This window comes from Pelophylax lessonae, assembly GCF_965119305.1.
Source record: "Pelophylax lessonae genome assembly, chromosome: 5".
NCBI classification, from domain to species: domain Eukaryota; kingdom Metazoa; phylum Chordata; class Amphibia; order Anura; family Ranidae; genus Pelophylax; species Pelophylax lessonae.
This window is the reverse complement of record NC_138772.1, coordinates 562,292,106-562,303,877: the sequence shown is the minus strand read 5'-3', so window position 1 is coordinate 562,303,877 and position 11,772 is coordinate 562,292,106. Positions and strand designations below refer to the sequence as shown.

Below are 11,772 nucleotides of genomic sequence, written 5' to 3'. Positions count from 1 at the left end.
TCTTGGCACCGGGGAAACGCTCTCCGTGTGTAGAGAACGCCGGCCCCAATCAGCTCAGGGAGGGTTATTATTGGTTGGATTCTGTGTAAAATAAATGGCTGAGGTCCTGTCCTAGTGTACTGCGTCTTTATTATGAGGGTCATCCACATCACACTCAGAATCGGGACAATCGGCCAATCAGCGCCAGGGAACAGGCTTTAGAGGGCTAATTGCCAGCCAGTCCATGGTCCAAAGAGCCCACAATCCATGACCATATGTAGAGTCCATGGTCATCCATACAGTCCATGGTTATCCACAGACGTTACAGTGCAAGGCTGTCTGTAGAGCCCACAATCCATGGCTTTCCATTGTCTGGTTGGCCATGGACTGTAAAGTACACATTCATCCATAGAGTGTACAGTTCAAAGCCGTCTGTAGAGACCATAGTCTATGGCCATCTATACAATAATGGCCGTTCATATTCATAGTCTACGGCTATCCGTCCACAATCCAAGGCCATCCATAGAGTCCACAATCCATGACCATCCATAGAGTCCACAGTCCATGACCATATGTAGAGTACACAGTCCATGGTTATCCGTAGAGTCCGAGTCCATCTGTAGAGCCCACTATCCATGCTGTCCAAAGTCTACAGTCCATGGCTGTCCACAGTCCATTATCATCCATAGAGTTCAAAGTCCTAAGCCATCTGTAGAGCCATCCATGACCATATATAGAGTCCACAGTCCATTGCTGTCCATAGTCTACAGTCCATGGCCATCCATAGAACATGGTCATTCATAGAGTTCCCAGTCCAAAGCCATTTATAGAGACCACCACTGGTCCCGAATCTCCTCTAAAGGACAATGATGGAGGATGTAGACCCCGCCCCTAATCCTGCGCCTCTACTATAAGACAATGATGAGCTTCTCACAATGTACAGTGGAAGCTGCAGCAAATCAGACAAAGCCCCGCCTCATTTCCTGGCTGGAGGACGTCCCACATCCTCTAGCCCTTTCCTCACCAGCCTGACTGGCCCTGGCCCCGCCCCTTTTATTGGATTTGGATTCTTTCGCTCATGGATACCTTAGCAACACACGTAGGGGGTTACCGAGGTCAATCTGTATGCAAATCCATCCTATCTAGGAAATACCACTTGTCCAGACTGACACCCACCCATCAAGGCATTGTGATAATTGCATAACTCCTCCCAAAAGCCAGCCCACTGCTTGCATCAGGACTGAGAGCTCCTGGGGGAAGTACTGAGGCCCTGTGCTGGAATGTTTTCAGGAAGCTCCCCTGCCGGCCCCTCCCACCAGCTATGATCCACCTGCATTGCATAGAGAAGAACAGAGACCCATTGATGACATCACCGGGTATAAAATAAGGTATGGAATGACAATGGAAAGGTTTATGTAATGAGGGGGAGGGGAATATAGGCAGATGAAACTTCAGCTTGAATGTTGTTAAAGTTTAGAAGTTGGGGTCTGTGTAGAATCTCCATGCCATGGACGGTTCCCGACCTCCTGATAGGAATTATAATGGGCGGTCCCCTTATGTCTCTGATCTCTACCAACTCCACCCAGAATTATATGATGGGCGGTCCCCTTATGTCTCTGATCTCTACCAACTCCACCCAGAATTATATGATGGGCGGTCCCCTTATGTCTCTGATCTCTACCAAACTCCACCCAGAATTATATGATGGGCGATCCCCTTATGTCTCTGATCTCCACCAACTCCACCCAGAATTATATGATGGGCGGTCCCCTTATGTCTCTGATCTCTACCAACTCCACCCAGAATTATATGATGGGCGGTCCCCTTATGTCTCTGATCTCTACCAAACTCCACCCAGAATTATATGATGGGCGGTCCCCTTATGTCTCTGATCTCTACCAAACTCCACCCAGAATTATATGATGGGCGGTCCCCTTATGTCTCTGATCTCTACCAACTCCACCCAGAATTACGGGAGACCCCATCGCTGCCCATTACAATATCATTGTCCACCTCCGCCCGTATCTTCAGACCCCACCCACTACTACACAAGGAAGACTGCAGAAGATGACGGTCAGGGATGCCGATGTGCTGCCATGGTAACGTGTGAGAGCAGCTGGTTACCTAGCAACAGAACCTTGCAGATTAACCCCATAGAGTCAAACACTGAGAACCACCAAGAGACAAACAGTTATTGGATATTCCCAACCTTCCTACCCCATAGGAAATCCACAATCATTCTCAACTCTTGGGAACCCCAAAAACCATTGTCCGCTCCCAGGAACCCTCACAACCATCGTCACGTCTCAGGAACCCCTACAACCATTGTCAGCTCCTGGGAACCCCTGCAACCATTGTCAGCTCCCAAGAACCCCTGCAACCATTGTCAGCTCCTGGGAACCCCTACAACCATTGTCACTTCTCAGGAACCCCTACAACCATTGTCATGTTTCATGAACCCCTACAACCATTGTCAGTTCCCAGGAACCCCTGCAACCATTGTCAGTTCCCAGGAACCCCTACAACCATTGTCAGTTCCCAGGAACCCCTACAACCATTGTCACTTCTCAGGAACCCCTACAACCATTGTCATGTTTCATGAACCCCTACAACCATTGTCAGTTCCCAGGAACCCCTACAACCATTGTCAGTTCCCAGGAACCCCTACAACCATTGTCAGTTCCCAGGAACCCCTACAACCATTGTCAGTTCCCAGGAACCCCTACAACCATTGTCAGTTCCCAGGAACCCCTACAACCATTGTCAGGTTTTAGGACCCCCCACAACCATTCTCCGGTACTGGGAACCCAGCTACAACCAATCCATTAGGGAACATCTCTTGTACTGGTAATATAAGAAGACCATTGGGGTCATGGTGTTGGTTCTTCCAGTTGGTGTTGACCTCAGAACCATGAAGGCCTCACCATCAGATTGGAGGTCAACCATCTACAGGAAACCCCGGACACCTCTGGAGGGTAATGGCAGCTCTATACAATGTATCGTATTCTCTCTCATGGCTAATCAGTTATGCCGGATGGTGGCCTCTGATTGGATGAACCTTTCTCAGTCTTTGGAGCTCCGCCCCTTACTGGCAGCGGAGAGGAATGATGAGCGGAGAGCTTTGAGTATTAAACCATCCACTGTGATCTGTATATAGAGAGAGATGGCAGAACCCAGCATACAGGTGAGTGTCAGCTCCTGGGGTATCCCCCTCTGTATAGTGTGTGTAGAGTGTCAGCTCCTGGGGTATCCCCCTCTGTATAGTGTGTGTAGAGTGTCAGCTCCTGGGGTATCCCCTCTGTATAGTGTGTGTAGAGTGTCAGCTCCTGGGGTATCCCCCTCTGTATAGTGTGTGTAGAGTGTCAGCTCCTGGGGTATCCCCCTCTGTATAGTGTGTGTAGAGTGTCAGCTCCTGGGGTATCCCCCTCTGTATAGTGTGTGTAGAGAGAGTGTCAGCTCCTGGGGTATCCCCCTCTGTATAGTGTGTGTAGAGTGTCAGCTCCTGGGGTATCCCCTCTGTATAGTGTGTGTAGAGTGTCAGCTCCTGGGGTATCCCCCTCTGTATAGTGTGTGTAGAGTGTCAGCTCCTGGGGTATCTCCTCTGTATAGTGTGTGTAGAGTGTCAGCTCCTGGGGTATCCCCCTTTGTATAGTGTGTGTAGAGTGTCAGCTCCTGGGGTATCCCCCTCTGTATAGAGTGTGTAGAGTGTCAGCTCCTGGGGTATCCCCTCTGTATAGTGTGTGTAGAGTGTCAGCTCCTGGGGTATCCCCTCTGTATAGTGTGTGTAGAGTGTCAGCTCCTGGGGTATCCCCTCTGTATAGTGTGTGTAGAGTGTCAGCTCCTGGGGTATGCCCCTCTGTATAGTGTGTGTAGAGTGTCAGCTCCTGGGGTATCCCCCTCTGTATAGTGTGTGTAGAGTGTCAGCTCCTGGGGTATCCCCCTCTGTATAGTGTGTGTAGAGTGTCAGCTCCTGGACTATCTCCCTCTGTATAGTGTGTGTAGAGTGTCAGCTCCTAGGGTATCCCCTCTGTATAGTGTGTGTAGAGTGTCAGCTCCTGGGGTATCTCCTCTGTATAGTGTGTGTAGAGTGTCAGCTCCTGGGGTATCCCCCTCTGTATAGTGTGTGTAGAGTGTCAGCTCCTGGGGTATCTCCTCTGTATAGTGTGTGTAGAGTGTCAGCTCCTGGGGTATCCCCCTCTGTATAGTGTGTAGAGTGTCAGCTCCTGGGGTATCCCCCTCTGTATAGTGTGTGTAGAGTGTCAGCTCCTGGGGTATCCCCCTCTGTATAGTGTGTGTAGAGTGTCAGCTCCTGGGGTATCCCCCTCTGTATAGTGTGTGTAGAGTGTCAGCTCCTGGGGTATATCCTCTGTATAGTGTGTGTAGAGTGTCAGCTCCTGGGGTATCTCCTCTGTATAGTGTGTGTAGTGTCAGCTCCTGGGGTATCTCCTCTGTATAGTGTGTGTAGAGTGTCAGCTCCTGGGGTATCCCCCTCTGTATAGTGTGTGTAGAGTGTCAGCTCCTGGGGTATCCCCTCTGTATAGTGTGTGTAGAGTGTCAGCTCCTGGGGTATCTCCTCTGTATAGTGTGTGTAGAATGTCAGCTCCTGGGGTATCCCCTCTGTATAGTGTGTGTAGAGTGTCAGCTCCTGGGGTATCTCCTCTGTATAGTGTGTGTAGAGTGTCAGCTCCTGGGGTATCCCCTCTGTATAGTGTGTGTAGAGTGTCAGCTCCTGGGGTATCCCCTCTGTATAGTGTGTGTAGAGTGTCAGCTCCTGGGGTATCTCCTCTGTATAGTGTGTGTAGAGTGTCAGCTCCTGGGGTATCTCCCTCTGTATAGTGTGTGTAGAGTGTCAGCTCCTGGGGTATCTCCCTCTGTATAGTGTGTGTAGAGTGTCAGCTCCTGGGGTATCCCCTCTGTATAGTGTGTGTAGAGTGTCAGCTCCTGGGGTATCCCCCTCTGTATAGTGTGTGTAGAATGTCAGCTCCTGGGGTATCCCCTCTGTATAGTGTGTGTAGAGTGTCAGCTCCTGGGGTATCTCCCTCTGTATAGAGTGTGTAGATAGAGTGTCAGCTCCTGGGGTATCCCCCTCTGTATAGTGTGTGTAGAATGTCAGCTCCTGGGGTATCCCCCTCTGTATAGTGTGTGTAGAGTGTCAGCTCCTGGGGTATCTCCCTCTGTATAGAGTGTGTAGAGTGTCAGCTCCTGGGGTATCCCCTCTGTATAGTGTGTGTAGAGTGTCAGCTCCTGGGGTATCTCCTCTGTATAGTGTGTGTAGAATGTCAGCTCCTGGGGTATCCCCTCTGTATAGTGTGTGTAGAGTGTCAGCTCCTGGGGTATCTCCTCTGTATAGTGTGTGTAGAGTGTCAGCTCCTGGGGTATCTCCCTCTGTATAGAGTGTGTAGAATGTCAGCTCCTGGGGTATCCCCCTCTGTATAGTGTGTGTAGAATGTCAGCTCCTGGGGTATCCCCCTCTGTATAGTGTGTGTAGAGTGTCAGCTCCTGGGGTATCTCCTCTGTATAGTGTGTGTAGAGTGTCAGCTCCTGGGGTATCTCCTCTGTATAGTGTGTGTAGAGTGTCAGCTCCTGGGGTATCCCCTCTGTATAGTGTGTGTAGAGTGTCAGCTCCTGGGGTATCCCCTCTGTATAGTGTGTGTAGAGTGTCAGCTCCTGGGGTATCCCCTCTGTATAGTGTGTGTAGAGTGTCAGCTCCTGGGGAATCCCCTCTGTATAGTGTGTGTAGAGTGTCAGCTCCTGGGGTATCCCCTCTGTATAGTGTGTGTAGAGTGTCAGCTCCTGGGGTATCCCCTCTGTATAGTGTGTGTAGAGTGTCAGCTCCTAGGGTATCCCATCTGTATAGTGTGTGTAGAGTGTCAGCTCCTGGGGTATCTCCTCTGTATAGTGTGTGTAGAGTGTCAGCTCCTGGAGTATCCCCTCTGTATAGTGTGTGTAGAGTGTCAGCTCCTGGGGTATCTCCCTCTGTATAGTGTGTGTAGAGTGTCAGCTCCTGGGGTATCCCCTCTGTATAGTGTGTGTAGAGTGTCAGCTCCTGGGGTATCTCCTCTGTATAGTGTGTGTAGAGTGTCAGCTCCTGGGGTATCCCCCTCTGTATAGTGTGTGTAGAGTGTCAGCTCCTGGGGTATCCCCCTCTGTATAGTGTGTGTAGAGTGTCAGCTCCTGGGGTATCCCCCTCTGTATAGAGTGTGTAGAGTGTCAGCTCCTGGGGTATCCCCTCTGTATAGTGTGTGTAGAGTGTCAGCTCCTGGGGTATCCCCCTCTGTATAGTGTGTGTAGAGTGTCAGCTCCTGGACTATCTCCCTCTGTATAGTGTGTGTAGAGTGTCAGCTCCTAGGGTATCCCCTCTGTATAGTGTGTGTAGAGTGTCAGCTCCTGGGGTATCCCCTCTGTATAGTGTGTGTAGAGTGTCAGCTCCTGGGGTATCTCCTCTGTATAGTGTGTGTAGAGTGTCAGCTCCTGAGGTATCCTCCTCTGTATAGTGTGTGTAGAGTGTCAGCTCCTGGGGTATATCCTCTGTATAGTGTGTGTAGAGTGTCAGCTCCTGGGGTATCTCCTCTGTATAGTGTGTGTAGAGTGTCAGCTCCTGGGGTATCCCCCTCTGTATAGTGTGTGTAGAGTGTCAGCTCCTGGGGTATCCCCCTCTGTATAGTGTGTGTAGAGTGTCAGCTCCTGGGGTATCCCCCTCTGTATAGTGTGTGTAGAGTGTCAGCTCCTGGGGTATCCCCTCTGTATAGTGTGTGTAGAGTGTCAGCTCCTGGGGTATCCCCCTCTGTATAGTGTGTGTAGAGTGTCAGCTCCTGGGGTATCTCCCTCTGTATAGTGTGTGTAGAGTGTCAGCTCCTGGGGTATCCCCCTCTGTATAGTGTGTGTAGAGTGTCAGCTCCTGGGGTATCTCCCTCTGTATAGTGTGTGTAGAGTGTCAGCTCCTGGGGTATCCCCCTCTGTATAGTGTGTGTAGAGTGTCAGCTCCTGGGGTATCCCCTCTGTATAGTGTGTGTAGAGTGTCAGCTCCTGGGGTATCTCCTCTGTATAGTGTGTGTAGAGTGTCAGCTCCTGGGGTATCCCCTCTGTATAGTGTGTGTAGAGTGTCAGCTCCTGGGGTATCTCCCTCTGTATAGTGTGTGTAGAGTGTCAGCTCCTGGGGTATCCCCCTCTGTATAGTGTGTGTAGAGTGTCAGCTCCTGGGGTATCCCCTCTGTATAGTGTGTGTAGAGTGTCAGCTCCTGGGGTATCTCCTCTGTATAGTGTGTGTAGAGTGTCAGCTCCTGGGGTATCTCCCTCTGTATAGTGTGTGTAGAGTGTCAGCTCCTGGGGTATCTCCTCTGTATAGAGTGTGTAGAGTGTCAGCTCCTGAGGTATCTCCTCTGTATAGTGTGTGTAGAGTGTCAGCTCCTGGGGTATCCCCCTCTGTATAGTGTGTGTAGAGTGTCAGCTCCTGAGGTATCTCCTCTGTATAGTGTGTGTAGAGTGTCAGCTCCTGGGGTATCCCCCTCTGTATAGTGTGTGTAGAGAGTCAGCTCCTGGGGTATCTCCCTCTGTATAGTGTGTGTAGAGTGTCAGCTCCTGGGGTATCTCCCTCTGTATAGTGTGTGTAGAGTGTCAGCTCCTGGGGTATCCCCTCTGTATAGTGTGTGTAGAGAGTCAGCTCCTGGGGTATCTCCCTCTGTATAGTGTGTGTAGAGTGTCAGCTCCTGGGGTATCTCCCTCTGTATAGTGTGTGTAGAGTGTCAGCTCCTGGGGTATCCCCTCTGTATAGTGTGTGTAGAGCCTAGTCCTGTCTGTGAATGTCAGAGTTTTACAATGCCTCATGGGACGGAGGACCGTAGTTTGAGGATCCCGGCTCTAAGGTGTGTCACTCCTCTATCAGAGTCAACAGAGCTGACACTCTACACACACATTACCAAGGGGATACCCCAGGAGCTGACACTTTACACACACTATACAGAGGGGGATACCCCAGGAGCTGACACTCTACACACACATTACCAAGGGGATACCCCAGGAGCTGACACTCTACACACACTATACAGAGGGGGATACCCTAGGAGCTGACACTCTACACACACTATACAGAGGGGATACCCCAGGAGCTGACACTCCAGCTGACACTCCAGGGGGACACAATGTCACCTTCTCGGGGGGGGGGGGGGGACACTACCACCTCCTCCAGGGGACACAATACCACTGTAACGGAACCGCGACCCACACTGTGCTTGTGGACTTCTGTCAGTATACGGCTTCCTCCCAGTCTTGAACATAGATATCAAATCCTAGCCGCCCCCATACAAAGTTAGCCAACAACTTAGCTTGTACCAGTTAAGGAACCTTCTACTTTATTGAACAGTCACACAGAATTTATATACAGCATGGACCTCCCCCTCCTGATCAGATTACCACACACAGGTCAGGGGTTGCCTGATTACATTATCATATGCAGATGAAATTGTATACAGAAATGGAATTAACCTGAACTAATTATCTAGCCATCTGGATAGAAACAATAGGTGAGTTCATTAACATTTAACAATGGGACAGAAAGGCTGAACAGAATCCACATCACACCTCAATACACAGACAATAGGAAGAGACCACCAGTGACAGACTGTCCGTCTCTGACATTGAAGAACATGGAACAGAGGCCAATGTGATTGGCTCTTTCATGTTCATAATCAATCAGGCCAGGAGAAGTCCTCATATATTTCTGGAGATACATGGCTGACAAATATTACTGTCCCATTTGAAGTAATCCAAACCATATTCTCAGTGATGTTAGGCCCTGATGCCGGCTGTTCCGTAGGAAAGTAAACTGTAAAGTCAGTGGCCTTGCACACATCTTCCTGAGTCATCAATTGTTGCAGGCAGAGGTCAGCAGCGCTAGGCCTGGACGCCCCGCTCTTCTGCTGTAAGCTCACTGGGATGTTCCTCCTCAGCAGAAAAGTCTATTAAATCCCCAGTCTCTGGAATTGCTGAAAGTCCAGGGCATGGGCTGGTGGCACTTGGGCCCAGTGCCAATACTATGATTTATCATCTATATCAGGAATGTCCAACCTATGGCCTGGGGGCCGCATGTGGCCCGGAACCGCAGGCAATGCGGCCCACTGCCCCCTGACAATTTTTTTTTATTTTTTTGCTGGGGAGGAAGGAAGTCGAGTCGGGGGCACAGCCACAGCGGCTTCCAACTAACTGTAGGCAGAGGCTGCCTCGGAGGGGATCATCCACTAGTTGTGTTAAATTAGTGCTGGTGGGGGCGCAGCAGCGCGGGAAGGGCATGGCGGCGTTTTATTACTTACAGTGGGTACGAAAAGTATTCAGACCCCCTTAAATGTTTCACTCTTTGTTATATTGCAGCCATTCTTCTTCCTCATGAATGTACACATAGCACCCCATACTGACAGAAAAACACAGAATTGTTGACATTGTTGCAGATTTATTAAAAAAGAAAAACTGAAATATCACATGGTCCTAAGTATTCAGACCCTTTGCTGTGACACTCATATATTTAACTCAGGTGCTTTCCATTTCTTCTGATCATCCTTGAGATGGTTCTACACCTTCATTTGAGTCCAGCTGTGTTTGATTATACTGATTGGACTTGATTAGGAAAGCCACACACCTGTCTATATAAGACCTTCCAGATCACAATGCATGTCAGAGCAAATGAGAATCATGAGGTCAAAGGAACTGCCTGAAGAGCTCAGAGACAGAATTGTGGCAAGGCACAGATCTGGCCAAGGTTACAAAAAGATTTCTGCTGCACTTAAGGGTCCTAAGAGCACAGTGGCCTCCATAATCCTCAAATGGAAGACGTTTGGGACGACCAGAACCCTTCCTAGAGCTGGCCGTCCGGCCAATTTGAGCTATCGGGGGACAAGAGCCTTGGTGAGAGAGGTAAAGAAGAACCCAAAGATCACTGTGGCTGAGCTCCAGAGATGCAGTCAGGAGATGGGAGAAAGTTGTAGAAAGTCAACCATCACTGCAGCCCTCCACCAGTCGGGGCTTTATGGCAGAGTGGCCCGACGGAAGCCTCTCCTCAGTGTAAGACACATGAAAGCCCGCATGGAGTTTGCTAAAAAAACACCTGAAGGACTCCCAAGATGGTGAGAAATAAGATTCTCTGGTCTGATGAGACCAAAATAGAACTTTTTGGCCTTAATTCTAAGCGGTATGTGTGGAGAAAACCAGGCACTGCTCATCACCTGTCCAATACAGTCCCAACAGTGAAGCATGGTGGTGGCAGCATCATGCTGTGGGGGTGTTTTTTAGCTGCAGAGACAGGACTACTGGTTGCAATCGAGGGAAAGATGAATGCGGCCAAGTACAGGGATATCCTGGACAAAAACCTTCTCCAGAGTGCTCTGGACCTCAGACTGGGCCGAAGGTTTACCTTCCAACAAGACAATGACCCTAAGCACACAGCTAAAATAACGAAGGAGTGGCTTCACAACAACTCCGTGACTGTTCTTGAATGGCCCAGCCAGAGCCCTGACTTAAACCCAATTGAGCATCTCTGGAGAGACCTAAAAATGGCTGTCCACCAACGTTTACCATCCAACCTGACAGAACTGGAGAGGATCTGCAAGGAGGAATGGCAGAGGATCCCCAAATCCAGGTGTGAAAGACTTGTTGCATCTTTCCCAAAAAGACTCCTGGCTGTATTAGATCAAAAGGGGGCTTCTACTAAATACTGAGCAAAGGGTCTGAATACTTAGGACTGTGACAGAACCCACTGTCACTGTGTGTTTTGGAGGGGACTGTGCGCAAGCCTCCTACCGACAGACTATGGGCCAGAAGCTACTGGAGTTTGGCACTGCAGCCTTTTGACTTTACCATCCACTACTGCCCTGGGAAGCAAAATGGCAACGCCGACGAATTATCCAGGCAAACAGACATTGACTCTTTGGGATTTGTTACCCGACTAATTCAGGCACAGACCAGTTGGAGGTCTAGTACCTGGATTAGTCTACCTTTGGGGGGAAGAGATGTGACGGTACTAGCCGTCACTATGGGTGACGGATCACCCTGTCCCTGGATTGTAAACCCCTTTGTGTCATTTTCTTATGAGTTTGGGACATTGCATTTTATTTTCCCTTTATTCATCCTCTGAACAACTGACTCATGGCATTGAGTTAATGTAATGTAATGTTACAACCCATCCCCCCCCCCCCCCTCCTGTTTCTGTGTCTAAGTGTGTGGATTCATGGCAGACAATGGTCTGAGTTGGAGACATCTCTCCGCAGGGGGTGTGTATTAAGACTGCATGTTTCAAATGTACAAATGTTCAGTTCTCATTGGTTGGTTCCCTTCCCCCCCCTTCTGTGGAAAGGCTAAGGGGAGTTTCCCTAACTGTATGTAAAACTGTTGTCTTGGAATGTAATAAACAGTTTAAGCTCTGGATGGTTAACCCTCAACACCTGTGTGGATTTTCTCGTGATTGAGGGGTTACGGGCTGGGTATGGCTTCTCCGCAGGCTGTGGGTGCGTTTGGAAGACAGGAGACCGAGGTCCGACGGATGTGCCCAGCTGGGGTACAAAGATCCGTTACAAGGACCATGTGATATTTCAGTTTTTCTTTTTTAATAAATCTGCAACAATGTCAACAATTCTGTGTTTTTCTGTCAGTATGGGGTGCTATGTGTACATTCATGAGGAAGAAGAATGAACCTAAATGATTTTAGCAAATGGCTGCAATATAACAAAGAGTGAAAAATTTAAGGGGGTCTGAATACTTTCCGTACCCACTGTATATACCTTAACTATAGTATATATTTTATATGCGGCC

The 11,772-nt window shown here is 49.4% G+C and overlaps 2 protein-coding genes across 2 annotated transcripts in view; one reads left to right on the top strand and one right to left on the bottom strand.

The window, feature by feature from the left end:
- Positions 1 to 11,772, bottom strand: part of LOC309556128 (uncharacterized protein) — a 419,953-nt gene that overhangs the window by 407,018 nt on the left and 1,163 nt on the right. The gene's annotated exons all lie outside the window — the stretch shown is intronic.
- The window catches only part of LOC309556125 (uncharacterized protein), a 39,807-nt gene continuing 30,872 nt past the window's right edge, over positions 2,838 to 11,772 (top strand). The window contains exon 1 of the mRNA XM_082258474.1: positions 2,838 to 3,163. Within this exon, the coding sequence (XP_082114600.1) occupies positions 3,143 to 3,163 (21 nt within the window). The 5' untranslated portion in view covers positions 2,838 to 3,142. The remainder of the gene's footprint in view (positions 3,164 to 11,772) is intronic.